This window comes from Citrus sinensis, chromosome 3 (genome assembly GCF_022201045.2).
Source record: "Citrus sinensis cultivar Valencia sweet orange chromosome 3, DVS_A1.0, whole genome shotgun sequence".
Classification (NCBI taxonomy): Eukaryota; Viridiplantae; Streptophyta; class Magnoliopsida; order Sapindales; family Rutaceae; genus Citrus; species Citrus sinensis.
The window spans coordinates 32,775,995-32,797,254 of record NC_068558.1 but is presented as its reverse complement, the minus strand read 5'-3'; the positions used below and the strand labels follow the sequence as shown (position 1 = coordinate 32,797,254).

The window sequence follows — 21,260 nt, the reverse complement described above, 5'->3', positions numbered from 1 at the left end:
TTTAGTAAAATAATAATAAATATAAAGTAAATCTTTAATAAGTGTAATCATATATATAAAGTAAACTTGAATAAATTTAAAGTAAACTTGAATAAAGAAACTTTAGGAAAGCAACAATAAATATGTAAAAAGTTTAAATAAATGTAATTATGAATGTTTGCATTTTTAAATAAATATAGACTTCTATGAAAAATATAAATAATAAATGCATAACAAATGCAAGTAATAATGTAGGTACACATGTCTTGTGTAATTAATAAATGTAACACTAGAAAATTCTAAATAATTTTTAGTACACCTGCGTTGCACGTGTATCGGCTGAATCAAAAGTCCTTATGGCCGTTACAAGAAGCGGGAAGGATCTGTCTGGTAAGTGGGGGACCTTTGCATATCCATTGTGAGCTGTATATAAAGCCTTAGAGGCTGGAGCTGGGTTCATTCTGTAGCCTGTGAAAATTCCTTCACCGTTGTAATTTGTTCTTGTTCAAGAGGACGCTGGCCATCTTTGGCTGAATCCTCTGTAATTGCTGTGTGTGTTCTTTATTTGTGATTTCTTTGATTCTGTTTCTGTTTGTTAATGCAACAGACCAAATTCGTAAACCCTTCTTAAGCAGAAACCAATCACAAACAAGCAAGAAACCAGAACCAGAGGACACAGCGAAACATTCCAGAGTAAGAAAAGAAACTTAAAGACTCAAGACAGAGTTAACGTGGTTCGGTACCAAAGTACCTACATCCACGATCAGAAACAGCAGAGCTAAAGCTTTATTAGAAGATGAACAAGATTACAATGGATTCTTCCAAGAGCAAGAACTGATTTCACTCACACAGAGATATTCTCCTCACTAGAAAACCCACACAATCGATCTCACTCCGTAGAAGTAATCTGATCAGCTCTCACTGTAGCTTATATAGCTATCAATTAATACAGCTGGTTATAACAACTGATTTAAACCACCTGGGGACCCACCCTTGCTGACTCAGCTTGCCACCTCAGCTTGTATAACCGAATATAACTAATTTGATTCCACACTGTTTGTTTCAATTGTTAATTTCTTTTGTCCCTTGGTGAATAATCAAAGAGTTTAGTCAGATCTTGTGGCACCAAGATTAGTCATTTACTGATCTTGGTTCAACAGCATTCGTAGTGAATAAACATTTTAGCAATTTCTTGACAAGTAGTATCAAACATTAATAATATTTTGTGATCAAGTTTGATCAAAAAAATCAATGAAGTCAAAAAAATTAGACAAATGTAGTTTCTCTCATGCTCCAATCATGTTAACATACAAACCAAGAGCATGTTTGTCAGTTATCATCATTAACTAAAGCAATGTAAGCTGCCTCTTCTTCAATGATAGCCAACTTCCTCTTATCTGCTTCTCAGTTTTTGCTCTGTTCTTAATGATTCTTCCTCCAAGTCCTCTGTTCACTCATAATTCATCGTATCCTTGAAAGTTGACAATCCATATGATTGATCTGATTGAATGAATACAAAAGCAGATCTTGGAATGGTGCCTTAGAGGAAGCAGTAATTCTCATTTGCTTTCAGAATTTGAGACATACAACATGGATTCCTGAAGCAAGAAGGGTATAGCTTTAACAGTTTGAAGCTTGTGTGTCAACACAATTATTACCCTGCTTCCAAATTGCAGAGATGTTCAGTACCAGCGGCCAGGTATCAACCTGTTTTTGGGACCACAAATGAACGGCATGCATTCACTCCCTGAATTTGTTTGTGGGATTAAAGGCTTGGGAGCAAAAGTGCCCGAGCAAGTTCCCCTGGCATTAAGCCTCTTTTGGTGTTTCTTCAAATATCTAGCCATGTTGGCATCCTTCAAGTCAAATCACGTGCAAACAAAGAAAAAGGCAAGTGTAATTCGAAAGGTGCCCCAGATACTGCAACTGAAGCACATCATATTGTAAAATGTACATATTCTGGAAAACAAAATGTAAATCAGATTCTTCAACTAAGAACAATTTCTGAAATGTAAATTATCTGGAAACCTAGGAATAGAAGTTACCTGGCAAGAATCAAGGAATATTTACCTGGTTATTAGCTATGTATGCTTTTCTACGAGGATGTCTCTGTTATGCACCGAGCATATTCTGAAGCAATCACAATATTCTTTCAGGAATGTTACACTGGCGGCTTGGTCATTATAGTTTTATAAAGACATAAAATAACAACTTCAAAAGTCATTTTGGTTTGATCAAATCCAGAAACATGCAAGAGTGGCAATGACTAGAAGTTAGCTGGTGATCCAGATTTTTAGTTTTCCCACCATCCTCACCTGTCTCGCAAAAATTTGTTGAAATGCGAAAAGCTTCAATATCTAGGACTGTAGGACAGCATTTGCTTGAGAGATGTGAGATTGTGCAGCTCATCAGATGAACTTCAACTGATTCAACTGTAAGTTTGCCTCAACAAGGATTTCCATATCGCCATTAAGATGCTGATACCCAGGTTTTGCTCACATGATGTCATCATTCCCTCACTTAAACATTTTGAGTTGTTGGCTTTCACCAAATTCTTTATCACTAAATTATCATCGATTACTCTGCAACAGAACAAAGCAGTACAATATCTTATATCTATGAATCTTTAGCAAAAACTAGAAGCTTAAGATTTAATCAATAATATTTACAATGGAACTTGGCATGTTTAATTTATCTAAAACATCAGTTATTACAATTTATGCCACTGAGCTCAAAAACTCATTTAGTTACTATCAAGCGGATGAAAAAGCTAATAACTTTTAAATCAGAGATGAATACTTCATTTATCAGGTATGTTTGATACAGTCCACTTGCTTCCCTTTGAAGAAAAAGAAAATGAAAAATTGAATCTTTAAAGGTCCTAAAATCAACTTAATTAAAATGTAATTAATAACCCAAAAAAAGAAAAAAAGAACTAGTTACCTGCAGAAACCGACTGTCGAAGTTTGAACAACTGTTGCTGCGCACAGTGCCGACAACTCAATTTTCCTTAAAATTGCAGAACTGAAATATAACTAACATTTTATCAATAATATCAAGGTATAATTGAGGTACACAATCCTTAAATTGCATCTATCTACTGGGTTGCTGCTGTCTTCACCTGCCGAATTGAGTTACCTTCAATACCAAAGAAGGAAAAGCAAGCCGCAGCAGCACTTATTTAATCACTCCATTCTTGGCATTATGCAATCCTGAAGAAAACAAAGACTTATTAAGTAGACACTCTTCACCAGAAAGAAAGAAAATGGTGTGGGGAGAAGGAATAAGTACACAAATGCCATCTTATTGGAAAATTTGATATCATACAGTAGGACAAGAGAGCCCATTCTAGTTGTACAATTAACATCAATCTGTTAACTTCAAGATCAGATTAAACCTTTCCGACTTTTCTTCCCTTATTTGAAGAAGAAAATGAATTCAGCACCTGAAATAAATAAGAGGAGCTCAAGCATGTATATCCAGGACACCAAAATGAAATTTGACTTAAGCAAACAAATTTCTTTAGTTACCACTCACCACAGCAGTTCATATAATCATTCGTCAAGTATATGCTCAGCTACAAAATGCCATACTCCGATTCTAGTTTAAAATTGCAACTCAATTCCCTCTGAACATCCCTCTGAAGTAAAAATGGCATGAAATTAATGTTAAAATTCGGGATCTAAAATATCTAAATGTCTATGACCAAAAATGGACAAAAAAAAAAAGCATTACCAAAATCTGCAACTATATATAAGTTTGCAAATTTCTTTTGACTACCTTTCAATCATAGCCACAGCAGTAGAAAAATCAATAAGTTGAAATTGCTTTTGACACTTCGTTTATCCCATATGCTTGCACCAAAGATCCATACTCCATGAGGAAATCCAAAAAATTAACGCCCTTGTGTACTTATTACCCAGCTTACTTTCAATCCAATTCTGTAACAAAATAGATTCATCACCTGAAAACAAGCAGACATAAGGAACCTTAGAATGTATAGTATATAATCCATAACAGCATGTACCATTTATTATTTTTACTAAGCTGAAAGAATTTCTTTGATTACTACTCACTCACCATCACGAGTTAAAAAAATTATTTCTACTCCCAAGGCATTTGTCATTTGAAACTGTCAACTAGCATCATTCTGAAGAATAAGAAAACAGAAAATAAAAATGAAAATAAAAATAAAAAGAGATAAGCATTTTCAATTTAGGTAAGGTGATCGATTAATGATACAAGTGCAGAATCAAAAGAGCTTGTTATAGTGGATTATAGAAATCAACTGACCTTGATTATTGGGTATGATAAGAGATGGAATGATTAATAAAAACTACTCCACTGTATATATGATTTCTCCGTCTATCACAACACGAGGGATGTTGGCTATCTTGGACCATTCTTTTCCTTTATTCCTTTTGCACTCTTTTTCAAGCATTGGACACATTATTAATTTTAGTTCCAAGAGTGAGGATGGAAGGCCCACCTCTGGAAAGGATGTGAGATTTAGGCAATTCTGGATACACAGATATTCAAGAGAGTGAGGCACTGAAAACCCGTGGAAGATAGCAATTTCAATTTTGACAGTCCCCAAAGCTGCAACTCAATTAGAGAGGTGGGCAACGTCATTCCAATCTCCTCGTCTGGAAAACACTCTGCTTCATGACATTCTTCAGCAATCAAGAGGCGTCTAAGAGAGGTAAGCTTGTGCAACCCCCACTCGATGAGTGCCTCATACATTTTCACATCTCCTCCAATAACAACTGATTTTAGACTGGCGGGAAACCTTCTTCTGGAAATGATACAATACTTGGACATCGCCTTATCTCTAAAAATTGAAGACAGTTCAATTTGTGGATGTTGTCAGGTAGAGCTTTAAGTTTCTCACAATCTTCAATGAAAACCCTTGAAATGGTGATGGGAAGCCCTCTTTCTGCCAAGGAAACAAGACTTGGACACCGTCTTACCTCTAAAAATTGAAGTGAGTGTAGTTTGTGCATGTCATTGGGCAGGGCTTCAAGCTTCTCACAACTCCATATTTTAACACGTGAAATGGTGTTGGGAAGCCCTCTTTCTGCCAAGGAGACAACATTTGCACAGTCTTCTATATTAATGCTCTGAATATTGTGCAGACCTCCAGGTATTGACTCCAGCAATGGACAATTACTTACGTGGAGGACTTCAAGCGCCTCAAGTAGCTGGGTTCCTGATGAGAAACTGGTCAGCTGTCGGCAATACCTTATCTCTAGGTGTTTCAGCATCATTGATGAAGAAGAAGAAGCACCTTCTTCATCATCCACCAACTGCTGTAATTTTTGACAACTCCGAATCTTAAGGCTTTTAAGAGATGAAGATAGCTTTTGTCTTGCAATCAATCTTAGAGAATGACAATCTTGGATGTACAAGCTTTCCAGTTGTGAATTCTTGCCTAAAATTTCTTCAGGTAAGCATGCTAAAGTTGTGCTTTGTCTCCCCAATGAAGGCAGATGCTCCAGTGATTTTCCAGAGAATTTGGGACACTTCACAATGGAAAGTTGACGGAGGCTAGAGAATCCTGCAACAAGTCCATTTTCTTTGAACTCCGTGTCCCAATGCTCCCATTCTGGCAAATTCTCAAAACGAAGAATCTTCAATGATTGAAACGACTTTGAGCAATCCTTTCCATAAACCTCAATACCTATGCTCTTGAGTTTTGTCAAACCTTTAACTGTAATATGCTTAAGTGAACTCAACAACCCAAGCGATGGCAAGGATGTGCAATTTTCACAATTTTCTAATTTAAGGACCTCTATCACGGAGAAAGATGGATCTCCTATCCAAGAAGGAAATCTTTGCCCACCGTAGCACATAATTGTGAGTTTCTTGATATTTGGATAAGGTTTTAGCACGTCAAGTACACTTTCTTCTAAAACCTCTCTTCGTGAGCTGTCAAACTTAGACCTCCACAGTAAGGACAATGTTTCTAGATTCTTTTTCTCCCATAATGCAGCTTCTTTTGCCTCCCGCGGGTCATTCACATTCTCTAATCTCGAAATGCAAAGTTCTCCATTGAGAAGTGTTAATCTCTTCAGATCTTTCAAGCCGGATGATCTGGTACCCGTGCCCACAATAAAATTAGATAGCACCTGAAGATTCTTTAACTCCTTTATTCCAAATGGCATCTCTTTTATTAAACATGCACCCATTATATCAAGACGGCGCAAATTAATCAACTTTCTGATGTTGGATTAAAGGAAAATCTTATTGTGTTTGGAAGAAAAGAAAATTTACAGAGGAAAAGAATATTCTTGAACTGAATGTTTATTATTAGTTTTTCATCATTTAACAAAATAGAAATACAATTTATTTATATCAAGCTCGTGAGCTTAACTAACTGCATAAAACGAAAACAGAAAATAACAAAATAAAAGATGCAGAGCACAATAGACAAGTGTAAATAATTAAGCTGAGCTGTCAATGATCTGGCACACTCTCAATCACTCTGCTGACTTGGCTTCTTTGATCACTCTTTGCATTGACTGGTCTTTGACTAAGAAGCTGAGATGTGCTTCCTTAATAGCCCCCCTTAAACTCAACGGGCAAGGTTGCACATTGAGTTTGCTTATGAAAAAGTTAAAATGACTGAAGGTTAAGGGTTTGGTTAAGACATCTGCAATTTGTTCTTCATTGGGTATATAATTGATCTGCAATTCCTTGGCAACAACTTTGTCTGATGAAGTGCATATCCAGTTCAATGTGTTTGGTTCTTGAATGATAAACTGGGTTCTTTACAAGCTCAGTGGCACTCTTGTTATCACACCATATCACTGGAGTTGAAGTGCACTGCAGATTCATTTCACTGAATAATGATTGAAGTCAAGTAATCTCTACACAAGCTGAAGCAAGAGATCTATATTCACTTTCAGCACTAGATCTAGTCACAACTGATTGCTTCTTAGAAGACCATGAGATTAGATTGTTTCCCAAGTAAATACAGTATGCACCAACTGATTTCCTCTCATTAATGTCACAAGCCCAATCTGCATCTGTGTATCCAGTTAGTGTCAGCTCTCCTTCAATTCTAAATTTCAGTCATAATCATGAGTTTCCTTTAAGTATCTCAACACTCTCTTGCACGCCATTAGATGCTGTAAAGTTGGCATAGCAACATATTGACTATCTCAGGCCTTGTAAGTATCACATATTGTAAGCCTCCAACTAAACTTCCATATGCTGAAGGATCTTCAATGAATTGACCAAGTGAACCATCAACTTGTTTTTGAAGTTTTGTTCCTGTAGTCATTGGTGTGTCACAGCCTTTACAGCTTAGAAGCTCTGCTTTTGCCAAATGAATTCTCATGGGGAGGTGGGAATGGGATTCTTATTCCCTTAAGTGACCATATTACCCTCACTTAAATTATAAAATTTCTATTTTATCATTCTTTATATTATTATAGTAATTTTTATTAATATTAATTATAATGGACAATGATTATAATAATAATAATAATAATAATATGGTCCAATAGCCACGTCAGTATTTTAGTCCAATAGCCATCCGTTTTGTTGTCCGTCCACGTCAGTATTTAAAAATGCCATCCGTTTTGTTGTCCGACTTCTCGTTAGTTGTGAAATGGCCAAAATATCCCTAAAATATATAAAACATTTAAATTATAATAAAACGCACATAATAAAAGGTTAGAGGATTTAAACACGTAAAAGTTGAAATGTTAGTGAGATTTGGAATACAAAATGATAATTTTACCTTTTATAAATATGCATTCTCCACTATTTAATAATGATACTACTGTTTTATACTGAAGTTTATTTATTAACAGCCAAATTCAAAGCTATTTTTAATAGTTCTTTTGCCATTAGAAAAGTTATACATTTATTTTTGTTTATTATTGATGACTTGATTGAACAAAAATCTTTTCTGCCTAAAAAAGGTTAATACATTGTGTTAGATTTATTTCTCACATATTGTAGATTGACATAGATCATTCTAATTGTTTTTCATGTTTTACCAGATTAATATGTGACTGATGTCAAATATTAAAGAGCACTTTTGACAAACTCATTTATTAAGTGATCAAATATTATGTTAATGAGTCTAATTTTGTCATACCCTATATAGTAGTCTATTATGGACAAGTATAACCTTTAATTGTGTTATTTTAGCTCATAATGGAATGAGCAATTTTGTAGTAACACATGAGGGGTCCCTGCACTCAGCTATAATATTTAAGTGCCTTCAGCTTATTCGGAGTTCACTATTCATAGAATCTGGGGTATGAGTACAGTGCACCTCTCTCTCTCTCCCTCCCTCTTAGGCGATTGTGTTTGTGTGCATAGTGAGCTTGATTTTGCAGCTGAAATTTAAGGTAGAATCACTGCAAATTAGAAGAAAAAAATGTTGGACTCACGAGTAAGAGGCAAGCTGGATAATAAAATTTGGATTCATGGCCAATCAAGGTAAATCTCAAACTTTTATCTAATGAATATTTTTACTTGGAAATGTAAGATAAAGGGCATAAAGCTCAAATTTATCTCAGCACATAGTTGTACAAGTGTCTACACACACACACACACACACACAACATTACTCTGGAGACTAGGGTACTAATTCACCCCATTTCATGTACTTGCTGGCTGATATTGTGGAGTGAACTGCATATATATAAATATATAGCGTCACTCTGGAGACTAGGGTACTGATCCACCACAATTATATATAATTGTATGTCCACATATAAAATGATAACAATAATAATAAAAAGAGCGATGCATGCTAAATTTTTTATAAATATGATGATAATAAATAAATAATATTATACGACATAAGTATATTTATTTTGAAAAACATATAATTAATAATCATACAAAATTCAACTAAACATACACACATACAATATTTAATTATATCATCTCTTACCATATCATATATCATATGATCCTAAACACTACTAAAGAAACGCAAATTAATGACAAAATTTTCATAACAAATAACATTGTGTCACAAATATATCATTTATGTGTATGACATGTTCGTGACATATAATTATATGTCAAGATTACATGACTTATTCGTGACTTATAACTTACTGACATAAGTAAATGATAGATATATGTAATGCTGATTTTTTTAATAAATTAAAATGACAAGTCGTTTTACGATACCATCTAACATTGTTTACGAAGCATGACAGGCATTGTCATAGATCGAAATGACATCGTTTCAAACCATGACAGGCATGGTATGCAATGACGTCGTTTTTTTATTATTAATTCAATTATTTAATTTTTCTTTAATAACTTTAATTACAAAAATACCATTGTAATATAACATTGATTTTTACATTTTTTGAGTTTCGACGGTGCTTGTGCACTATGATAGACATTTGTCATGAACTTTTAAATATAATTGAAACTTTAAAATTAAATTGTTTTAAGTTAACCCTCTTTTATGACTAATTGCACCTCCACCTTAATTTAAAACAAAACCCAAATGCCAAACGTCTTTCTTTTTAACTCGCACAGCCCCCCTTCAATTTCTCCAAAGGAGCCAAACTAGAACCAGCAACCTCCAATTCCAAACGACCTAAACTAACCCCCTTCTACTCGGTGGATGCTCACATCTCTATTGCATCTGCTACTAATATCTCCACAACTCCTCCACTAACTCCGGTATGTCGTCTCCTCTGTCCCAACTCTTATGTGTTCTTAGGAAGTGATATTTTAGAATGAACATTTATTATAATGATTTGATTGTTTTTGTTTCTTATTAAGTTAAAATTAAATTATTGTGATTGGAATTTGAAAATTAGAAAGAAAACTTTTATTGATCATTTCTAGGTTTTTTTAAATTATTGAAGTTATGTTAGGGATTTAGATCTTAAAATTTAATTTTACACCACATAAGGGTTTAATCTTTCTGGTAGTTATAAAATTGTAAATAATTTTCTAAACTGTACTCTATTGCTTTATTAGTTCATAAAGTGTTTAAGGTGAAATATATATGTTTGAGGCTTTTTATAGTTCATGTTTTATGTTGAAAGTTATCAGTTAAGTACAATAAGACTACATTAAGATAATTGAGAGTTTTGTTGGTGTTTCACTTTCTCAAATTGTATACGTCAATTTCAGGCCATATTGAAGTTTATTAAAGCAAATAATTGTCAAAATAATGGCTAACAAAGCCGGTGGCTTTAACAAGCCAAATTCAAATTGGCTTTGACAGCCACCAATCTAGAAGAATGAAGAAACTTTGAAGCAGCAAATATTGAAGGGGAAAAGTGCCACCCAAAGAAAACAAGGAAAAAGAAAAAGGAAGAGTTGAAGCTGCCAAATTTGAACAAAGACAAAAAGAAAGAAGAAGAAAAAATGGAATTTGGCAGCAACATTCTTTGAAGAAGGAAAAAGAAGAATGAAGAAGATAATGACAGTGAGAAAAAATTAATAATTTAATAGCTAATTTTGGCTATAAAAAAGGAGAGCTCCCCATTTCATTTTGGCATAAAAAATTTGTGAGAGAGAAAGCAAAGAGCTTGAGTAATTTGAAAGGCTTAAAATTGCCTTTAAAATTACTCAAGCTCCTGTGAGTCTAGTGAGTGAGAGATTGAGTGTATTGAGATTCTAGGTAGTGAGCCAAAATATTACAATACTTTTAATTCTCATATCATTAGTAAAATATTTTTCTTCTATTTTCGCCCGTGGATATAGGCTAAAAGCCAAACCACATAATTTCCTAGTGTCCTCTTTCTGCTTGTTCTTTATTTTTTTCTTCCAAGTTCATTTTATCTGTGGTCCTATTTCACCCACCAATTTCTTAATTGTGGTATCAGAGCTACTGGTTGTATTTTTTTTTTGGAGTCGTTGGTACTGTTCACGTAAAAGTATTATTCACGTATAGGGTACTATTCACGTATACTGTTCCTGTTCACCTGAAGCGGTGGGAGCTGATCTTAGCAAAGTTAGTTTGTGGTGAAAAGCGATGGCGGAAAAATATGAAATTGAAAAGTTCAACTGAAATAATTTTTCATTATGGAAAATGAAGATACAAATTGTATTGAGGAAAAATAATTGCTTGACAGCAATTGGAGAAAAGCTCATGGAGATAATTGATGACAAGTGGAACGAGATAGATGGCAACGCTATTTCTATTTACACTTAGCACTTGCGGATGGAGTATTATGCAGTGTGGCAGAGAAAAAGACAGCAAAGGAAATATGGGATACTCTCACAAAATTGTACGAGGCCAAGTCGCTGCACAATAAGATCTTCTTAAAGAGAAGACTCTAGACTCTAGACCCTTTGAATGACAGAATTTACATCAGTGACCAATCACATCAACACCTTAAAGACTCTATTTTCACAACTCATAACGTTGGGTCCTAATATAAAGGAAAATGAACATGCAGAGCTTCAACTTCAAAGTCTACCAGATTCGTATGATCAACTCATCATCAATTTGACAAACAATACCCCAGCGGACATTCTAGTCTTCGATGATATTGCAGCCTCTATATTAAATAAGGAGGGTGGGAGGAAAAATAAAGAAGACAGACAAACAAGTTCGCAGTAAGCAGAAGCACTATCAGTGACGAGTGGGAGATCAACAGAATGTGGCCCCAGTGGAAATCACAATCATGGTAGATCAAAATCTAGAAGTAAGAAGAATATTAAATGCTACAACTATGGCAAGAAAGAGCACATCAAGAAAGACTGTTGGAACAACCAGAAGAGAAGAGAGGGCAAATAACCTGAGTCATCAAATACTCAGGGGTGTGTAGCAAGTACCTAGGATGATGGCGAAATTCTCTACAGCGAGGCAACAACTGTTTTAGAAGGCAGAAAATGGCTATCTAACTTCTGGCTCATAGATCCAAGAGCTACCTGGCACATGACCTCTCAGAGAGAACGGTTCCACACATATGAACCTATCTCAGGAGGATCTGCATATATGGGTGACAATCATGCATTGGAGATCGTTGGTATTCATACTATCAAAATAAAAATGTTTGATAGTACAATTCGCACAATTGGGGAGGTACGACATGTCAACGCGCTGAAGAAAAATCTATTGTCTTTAGGACAAATAGATAGTCATGGGTGCAAAACTCATGTGGAAAATGAAATTATGAAGATTGTTAAAGGTGTACTTGTACTGATGAAGCCAGAAAAGATCGGTGCCAATCTATTCATACTTAAAGGAGAAACACTACATGAAGCTGATGCTTGTGTTGTATCAAATAGAGAAGAGTCAATGATGATGTGGCATATCAAACTTGGTCACATGTCGGAACAAGGTTTAAAGATTCTCTCTGAGTGAAAATTACTTCTAAGTCTCAAATCGGTAAGCTTACCATTTTGTGAGTATTGTGTTATAAGTAAGCAGTATAAATTAAAGTTTAGTAGATCTATTGCTAGAAGTAAATGCATTATAGACTTCGTTCACTCTAATGTTTGGGAATCACCAGACATATCCATAGGAGATGCAAAGTATATGGTGACTTTCATTGATGATTATTCCAGGAGATGTTAGGTGTATCCAATTAAGAAAAGGTCATATGTATTTCCAGTGTTTAAAGAATACAAAGCTCGAGTAGAACTTGAATCTAGCAAAACGATTAAGTGCTTGAGGATAGATAATGGTGGAGAGTATACAGACGGCGAGTTTCTTGTTTTCTATAAGCAAGAAGGTATTCAGAGGCAATTCATGGTAGCATAAACTCCTCAACAAAATGGAGTGGTAGAGCGGATGAATATGACTCTTACAGAAAGGATAAGAGCTATGTTGAGGACTGCTGGTCTACCTAATTCATTCTGGGCAGAAATAGCCAAAACTGCTTGTTATATAGTAAATCGGTCGCTATCCATTGCTATTGGGCTGAAGACAGCGATGGAGATGTGGACTGGAAAGCTAGCTGATTACTCCTACCTACATGCATTTAATGTCCTGTGTACGTAATGCACAATATCCAAGAAACAACAAAGTTAGATAAAAAATCTAGAATGTGTATTTTCTTGGGGTATGCTGATGGAGTAAAAGGGTATCGTCTGTGGGACCCCACTGCCCATAAGATTGTCATCAGCAGAGATGTTATCTTTGTAGAAGATCAATTTTAAAAGAGAGATGAGGATGATAACACTGTAAAAGAAAAGTCAGAGATTATGCCGGTATATATGGAAAATAATCCAGAAGATTCGAATTCTTCTGAAGCATCACCAGAGCACAAGGAACAAGAACCAGTCGAGTCCAAGGCTTCAGAAGTTCGTTGGTTAACTTGTGAGAGACGACCGCCAAAATGGCACTCAAAGTATGTCACAGATATTAATGTTGTATACTGTCCTCTAACAGAGGATGGAGAGCCATCAACTTTCCATGAAACTTTAAACAACTCAAATGTTGCTTTGTGGATGACAACAATGCAGGAGGAAATTGAAGCTCTACACGAGAACAAGACATGTGAACTTGTATCACAACCACGCGGAAGAAAAGCCATTGGTAACAAATGGGTCTACAAGATCAAACGTGATAGTAATGGCCAAGTGGAGCGGTATCGTGCAAGATTGGTGATGAAAGAATATGCTTAGAAAGAAAGTATTGACTTCAATGAGATATTTTCTCTGGTAGTTCAACTTACAACAATCAGAGTAGTCTTGGCGATGTTAGCTATATTTGGCTTACATCTTGAGCAGTTAGATGTGAAAACTGCATTTCTTCATGGAGAACTTGAAGAAGAAATATATATGCTCCAACCAGAAGTTTTTGCTGAAATAGGAAAGGAGAACTTGGTTTGCAGGTTGAACAAATCTCTATACAGTCTCAAACAGACACTGAGGTGTTGGTATAAGAGATTTGATTCCTTCATCATGAATCTTGGATGCAACAGACTCAGTTCAGACCATTGTGCATATTACGAGAGGTTTGAAGATAATGATTTCATTATTTTGATGTTGTACGTGGATGACATGTTGGCAGCAGGCCCTAACAAAGATCGAGTCCAAGAATTGAAGGCACAATTGACTAGGAAGTTTAAAATGAAGGACTTGGGACCAACAAACTAGATTCTAGGGATGCAAATTCCCCGAGAGAGAATTAACTAGAAGATTTGGCTTTCTCAAAAGAACTACTTTAAGAAAATCTTGTGACGCTTCAACATGCACGATTGTAAGCTAATTTTTACCCCACCTCTTGTTAATTTCAAATTATCCTCAAGTATGTGTCCTAGCAATGAAGCAGAGAGGAAGGAGATGTCTCGAGTACCGTATGCATCAGCAGTGGAAAGTTTAATGTTCGCTATAATATGTACTAGACCAAACATTGCACAAGCAGTGGGAGCAATCAGTCGATACATAGCGAATCTTGGTGGAGAGCAATGGAAAACTGTGAAAAGGATTTTGAGATACATTAGAGGAACCTCCAATGTTGCATTATGTTATGGAGAATCAGAATTTACTGTCAGGGGTTACGTGGATTCAGATTTTACAGGAGACCTTGATAAAAAGAAATCCACTATTGGCTATGTGTTTACACTTACGGGAGGAACTGTAAGCTGGGTTTCAAAACTACAAACCATTGTGGCTTTATCTACAATAGAAGCAGAATACATGGCAGCTAGAGCGCCTTGCACATTGCACATTGCAAGGAACCCAGCCTTTCATTCCAGGACAAAGCACATAAGGGTACAATATCACTTTGTTCGAGAAGTAGTGGAAGACGGAAGTGTAGATTTATTGAAAATCCATACGAAGGATAGATGTTATGATCAAATCAATCAATACTGACAAGTTTGTATAAAGTAGATCCTCTTGTGACCTAATAGAGACGTAAGCAGCATGACAATGGCTAAACAAAAATGATGGGTGAAGATTGATTGATCCTCAATCAAATCTCCAAGTGGGAGAATGTCAAAATAATGGCTGACAAAGCTAGTGGCTTTAACAAGCCAAATTCAAATTGGCTTTGACAGCCACTAATCTAGAAGAATGAAGAAACTTTGAAGTAGCAAATATTGAAGGGGAAAGTTGCCGAAGCAAAAGGAATAGTTGAAGCTGCCAAATTTGAACAAAGACAAAATGAAAGAAGAAGAAACAATGGAATTTGGCAGTAGTGTTCTTTGAAGAAGGAAAAAGAAGAATGAAGAAGATAATGGCGGTGAGAAAAAAATAATATTTTAATAGCCAATTTTGGCTATAAAAAGGGAGAGCTCCCCTTTTCGTTTTGGCATCAAAAATTTGTGAGAGAGAAAGCAGGGAGCTTGGGTAATTTTAAATGTTTAAATTATAAAGTTCTTGTGAGTCTAGTGAGTGAGAGATTGGGTGTATTGGGGTTCTGGGTAGTGAGCCAAAATATTACAATATTTGTAATTCTCATATCACTAGTAAAATATTTTCTTTCTGTCTTCGCCCGTGAATGTAGGCTAAAAGCCGAACCACGTAATTTCTTGGTCTCCTATTTCTGCTTGTTCTTTATTTTTTCTTCCAATTTCATTTTAACTGTAGTTCTGCTTCACCCACCAAAATCCTAACAATAATCATAGTGCATTTTGCAAAGATAAAATTGATGGAAACTTGGTTTTTGAGATTATCCAACTGATTTTTTTTTTCTCTTAATTGAAATTCCAGGTGGCCGGCAACTAAATTGTGTTTTGGATCTAAGGACCCCATGCTGGATTTTGTCCTGAACGTCACATAATTTGTTAGACTGTAGTTGGTTGATGAAGTGCTTTAGTTTTTTGCTTGCTAGTTAAGCTAACATGCAACGTTTGTACCAATCATCTCTCAGAAGCTGGAATTTTTATGTTTTTAGTGGAAATATGGAGTTTGATTTAGCCTAAGAATGAATGATGTTCTTGTTCATATTATGTGATAGATAGTAATTGTATTTAGTTTAAAAGAACAAATAATATATTCATGTTATTATTATGTAGTTTAATTAATTTTAAATTCTTAATTTGTATATATTTATATAATTTTGGAGTATATACACATATCATCATCATCATAATAATAATTTATAAAAAAACAAATTTCAAAATTAAAATTTAATTCAATAATAAATACAATTAATTGAATAAATTAATAATTAAATAAAATAATTTTGTAATTCAAGCCCAACTCATTTAAAAGTTTTAAAATTTCGTCAAATTGATTTAAATTTTGGAATTCCAGCCAAATTCATTTATATGTATCATTCTCTTGCGATAGATATTAGTCATGCTTTGAAAGTGATTATAATAAATGTTAGTCATGCATGATAACTTATTATCAAAATATTTATGATAGAATTGTAATGGATAATATATCATGCATTGCCTGACATATAAAATCCGTCATCAAATTTTCTTGACACCAAAATTAATAACCGTCATGCCATATGACAGATGAGGATAAAAAGTAAAAATCGTTACAAATGTCTTTCTTCTATATATTAAATCTTCTGATATTCAAAGAGTAAAAACGAGGAAAAAAAAAAAGAAGATAAAACTACTTGCTGGTGCTAAAGTCATCAACAAAAGCCTTGAGATTCTTATGTGAAGACCCTCCTTGTTTGACGGCATCTCTGGCCAAATCCTTCCATTTCAAAGAATTTCTTCTAAAATCATCTCCTTCTCCCATCACCAACTCCAAACACCTGTTAATCTCATCACTTTCTACAATCCCTTCTTCATTTGCCCTCACTCTCACTCCGGTTTTGCAGAAGTCCACAATAATTTTAGCGTTTGTCCCTTGATCTGTCCACTGAGGAAACGCCACCACAGGCACGCCATATACCAAACTTTCTAAGCTCGAACTCCACCCACAGTGCGTTACAAAACACCCCACCGCTTCATGTGACAGAACCTCCACTTGTGAACACCACGGCACTATCATTCCCTTCTCATTCAGCTCTTCTTTGTACTTCATCATCACGTCATCTTCAACTTCATCTTTATCTTTATCTTTATCTTTATCTTTACCTTTATCTTTATTGTCGTTTTGTCTACTGACCCACAAGAATGGATGGCCACTATCTAACAACCCCCGTGCAATTTCCTCCACTTGACGCTTCTCCAGAACGCATATGGTTCCGAATGCCACGTAGATAACAGATGATTTGGGCTTCGAGCTTAGCCATTCCATATAATACTCTATTGAACTATTCTGGCAAAGATCGCCTCCGTACTGCTCTTTTCCGTCCAACAACGCCGATGCAACTAACGGTCCGATTGCGATCATATTGAACTTATCGATAGCTTTCAAGGTCTCAGCTTCTAATGCGTCGAACGTGTTGACAAGAATTCTTGGATCGGTTTCTTCAACAATTGCCTCCATTTGTTCTTTAAAAGAAGGTAATACGAAAGAGTAAGCATCATTTGAATTTCTGGGATCTAGGAAAGAAGGAAGATCACGGCCGGTGAGTGGCGGCAGTCCCGGTAACTCTATCAAATCATTAACCTTCCCTTCAATTAGATCGCCATATCCATAGAAGTAATAGTAATAAACGTCGAAAACGAGGGCTGGTTGAAGCCAGAGTAGCGCCGAAGGGAGGTGATACGCACGCGCCACTTCAGCAGCCCAAGGAAGGAGTTGAGGGTAAACCAAGCAAGTAAACGGTTGACCACCCTCGTTTTGACTGGCCGTGATGAGCTCAGCCAGGGCTTCGGAGCTACGACGCTTGAACTCCGACATGTAGTGCTTCCGATCATTTTGTTTGGAATTGAATCCGTCGTCATATCCATCGGAGAAGCTGGCAAACGACAAACCGTCTTCGGGCGTGGGATTATTGGCCATGCGGCGGTAGGCGGAGATGGCGATGGCGAAGGTGACACGTGTGCCAATGCGCGTAAGACGCCTGGCGAATTGGAGGGATGGGTTAATGTGGCCTTGTATTGGAAATGTTAATAGTAGAAAGTGGGGTTGCTGTTGCTGCTCCATGTGCTTGTTTTTTGGCATTTGCGTGCACACTTGAGTCTGAGTGCACATGGTGGGAGGTTTAAATAGGGCTTGCACTTTGATAGAATGACGTTCGAGATGATGATTAAACACGGACACGTATTTACAGCGGATTTTGTCTCAGCCACGTCCAGTTTTCAGTGGACCAAACAACTTTTTTTTTTTGTCAAAACCTTCTTGGAATATGCTACATATATATTTATATATATATATATATATATATATATTTATACAAACACAATCATTGAAGATTAATAAATACAAGACCATATTGCACAATATATGGGATAAGAAAATAAGAATATAAAAAATAATAGAATACACCACAACATAATGCTAATTAACTGCAGAACAGAACTAAAAAACTACAAAACCTCAGCAATGATAACCACTTCATCTCAAGTATTCCCAGCCTGACTCTCGATGAGGCCTCAACCCATGCCATCAGCGACATGGCCAGGTCATCGAAATCTCATTGCACCACCATTAGAATTATTCATCAACTCCAATATAAGCAAACTCTCTCCATTTGAACGCTGATACGATTCTGATCCAAACTGTGAATCGACACCATTTACGATCATATATAAAAGATCTAGGGAGCAGAAAACAAACACCATAAAGACAAGGAAATAGAAAAATTAAAACATAAAATAATTAGGAGACTCAAAATAAATAAAAGAAAAATATCAAACGAAGGATATCGGCCTGTTAGGCGGATGTGAGCTGTTGGGTTGGTGATTTGGTTATTAGGGACTGATGGCGATTGGAGCTATGGTTGTGGCGGGAACGCCGGTGGCAGTGACCTGGGGAAGGTTATGGACAGGTGGATCTGAAAATTCTGAATGCGGTAAGTGCAGTGCCGGCGACGGTGAGATATCTTGACTCGCTGTTAGCCGGGTGAGAAAGGTCACGAGGCATCTAGTTGGACCATATATTGATTACATGGACGGGAGCTGATCTGGACTGCGTGATTGTGGAGCCACAACTATAAGCTTTTTGTGTCTGCTTGTTATTATGTGTTTTCTGAAAACCCAACAACTGATTTGGAATCTTGTGGATGCCGATATTCATTCATCGCTATCCAATCCTACAAGAAATAGTTTTTTTTTTTTTAAAGATTTTGTAGAGAACTTGATATTTAAAATACGTATTTTAAAAATTAGAGAAATTGGCCATAGGTAAAATTTTCTTTTACGAGACCCTTTTTATTTAAAAACTTGAATATTAAAAAAAATTATAATAGAGCTCAAAATTTATTTCATTTTTAGTTTTTAAATTTTAATAATAATAAAGAAGAGCCTAAAATATTTCAAAAACAAAATCTAAAAATTTACTTTCTTTAGAATTTTTATAAAAATAAATAAATAAGAATAATATTATTTTCAAATAAAATATTTAGAATGGAGTATATTAAAATTTGAGATGACGAATTGATGATCACATTATGCATATGGACTTTCTATTTCAAGAAACTAATGTTTTTCTTTTCTAAATGAACTAATGTATGTAATAATTTTCTTTGTAGAGGAGAGAGTAAGAAATTTTTTTGTCTATGATTTTTTAGATTATAAGGTTTACAACCAGAAATTCTTATTTATTTTTTATTGAATCTACCACAGGTCAATTCCTCATTTTAATAGAAATTAAAAAGAATACTCAAAGTTAAAGATTCTAATATTAAATAATTAAGTTTTCTTAAGAAACTAAAAAGGTAAGTAATTTATTTACTTTTCTTAGAAAAAATAAGAATGAATAAATTAATAGTTAGACAATTTTATTAATTATATTTTTTTAACAATAAGGTTACCAAATATAGATATTCTATAGAAAATAACTCTTAATTATATGATAATTATTAATTAGAGAGATGTTTAATAAATTTTTCTCACATTATGTAATTTTAAAAAATCTTTATTAATTAAAAAATTATTAATGAAATATTCAAAAAAAATTAATGAGGTCTTTCTAAATGAAACTTTAGACAATTGTCATGTTCGCCTATATTTAAAGTCACCTCTGAAATTGACATGAGGAGTTTAGTTCTAGTTAAATATTGTTGATACTACTCTACAGAGGCTATAGGGTACTCGATATGTTTAAATTATTAAAAGAAAAAGTATCTGCTTCTCAAGATTTTAAAGATGGAGCTTCATATATATATTGTACTATTTTTTCAGTTTTCTTGAAAGTTGACGCGGCTTTACGTTTTATACATATTGATCATTAACTTTAATCAGATTATTTAATCATCTCTTGTTGATAGATTAACCTTTACACACTCAATAAACCTTTACACACCCACACTATCAACAAGAGATGATTATATATCCCTTTTTCAATAAACCTTTACACACCCACACTATCAACGAGAGATGATTATATATCCCTTTTTCAATAAACCTTTACACACTCACTAGCACTCATTTTTTGAAATGAAACTGAAGTTTACAAAGATTGCACTCTTCAGGAGTATATTTGCAATGATAGCTCAAATACAAATCAATAAATGTGTGTCAGCAAATAAAAAAACTCGAGACTTTTTTTTCTATTTTAAACTCTAATATGGATTGCAAAAGTTAAATTTGAAATGAGTTTTCCTTGGCTATTTATTTATATTGATCAATAAAATTAGCCATTATTGACTTTTCAAGCATAATCGGTTTACCGCTCGTAATGAAATGGATTGCTATTTGCTGATGTGGCTAGTTACTGTTATGCATAAGTTTGAAATTTTTTCACAATTAGATTGCTGCTTGGGAGTTGTCGATTTAGAGTTCACTGATTGAAGTCGACTTGTGGCTTGTGATTTAATCAGTTTGCCATTTGATCCAAAGACCCCTCTATTGGAAGTTAGCTTGCCGCTTATGAGTAAATGGATTTCCGTTTCATTCTAGAAGCTTATATCAACCCACTTGATTAGCTGTTTCAAGTCTAGCGGTATGCTGCTTAATTTCAGAAACATTTCTCAACCTTATCGACTGCCTACTTGAAGTTAGTGGTTTATCGTTTGAGTACTAAAACGTATAGTTTTGTCCAAACCTACCGAAATAGCTATATAAATGTACAAGGAAATAATTGTACTCCTAGCTACCTGTCTCTTTGATCTCATCCCCAACCATCATCTGAGAACATAGATTCCCAACCACACTATACCACTTTGCTGATAACTTTACCATATGAGTGACTGTGTCCGTTCAACTTAAAATAACATTTATTTTTCGAAACCTTTCAAATCATTCTTAGTAGAGTTCAATAACTCATTTTATGAGATTATATTTCCACGTAAATGATTTTTTCTTAAAATATAATGAGAGAATAAGTTGAGCTTTTAAATGCTTTGATCATGCATTCATTTG

General features: G+C 34.9%; 2 protein-coding genes and 2 long non-coding RNA genes across 26 annotated transcripts in view; 2 read left to right on the top strand and 2 right to left on the bottom strand.

Moving 5' to 3' along the window:
- Positions 1–1,739: 1,739 nt before the first annotated feature.
- The window catches only part of LOC102628503 (putative disease resistance RPP13-like protein 1), a 48,415-nt gene continuing 28,894 nt past the window's right edge, over positions 1,740–21,260 (bottom strand). For 2 of the 20 annotated variants that reach the window (XM_052436759.1, XM_052436736.1), the window contains 5 exons: positions 3,760–3,943; positions 3,517–3,607; positions 2,923–3,424; positions 2,295–2,561; positions 1,740–2,109 (listed from right to left, as the gene is read on the bottom strand). Coding sequence is in view for 2 of the 20 variants with exons in the window: in XM_052436762.1 (XP_052292722.1) it covers positions 4,752–5,683 (932 nt within the window). In the remaining 18 variants the exon portion in view is untranslated. Of the gene's footprint in view, positions 2,110–2,294; positions 2,562–2,922; positions 3,425–3,516; positions 3,620–3,759; positions 3,944–4,059; positions 4,682–4,718; positions 5,684–21,260 lie in introns of those variants that run through there. The other 18 variants (XM_052436750.1, XM_052436757.1, XM_052436761.1 and 15 more) reach the window with 17 other exon arrangements.
- The window catches only part of LOC102621570 (phloretin 4'-O-glucosyltransferase-like), a 68,479-nt gene continuing 55,446 nt past the window's right edge, over positions 8,228–21,260 (bottom strand). Inside the window, exons 1-2 of one of the 4 annotated variants that reach the window (XM_052436765.1) lie at positions 16,457–18,024; positions 8,228–8,354 (exon numbers count right to left, since the gene is read on the bottom strand). In XM_052436765.1, coding sequence (XP_052292725.1) covers positions 8,291–8,354; positions 16,457–17,931 — 1,539 coding nt within the window. In that variant the 5' untranslated portion in view covers positions 17,932–18,024 and the 3' untranslated portion in view covers positions 8,228–8,290. Of the gene's footprint in view, positions 8,355–16,456; positions 18,025–21,260 lie in introns of those variants that run through there. The other 3 variants (XM_052436766.1, XM_052436767.1, XM_052436769.1) reach the window with 3 other exon arrangements.
- On the top strand, positions 9,400–10,664 carry LOC112498225 (uncharacterized). Its single transcript, XR_008052984.1, has 2 exons — positions 9,400–9,648; positions 10,108–10,664. It is a non-coding gene; the product is annotated as an uncharacterized LOC112498225 (long non-coding RNA).
- LOC127901005 (uncharacterized) lies at positions 14,931–15,806 on the top strand. The gene is made up of 2 exons (XR_008052983.1): positions 14,931–15,402; positions 15,592–15,806. It is a non-coding gene; the product is annotated as an uncharacterized LOC127901005 (long non-coding RNA).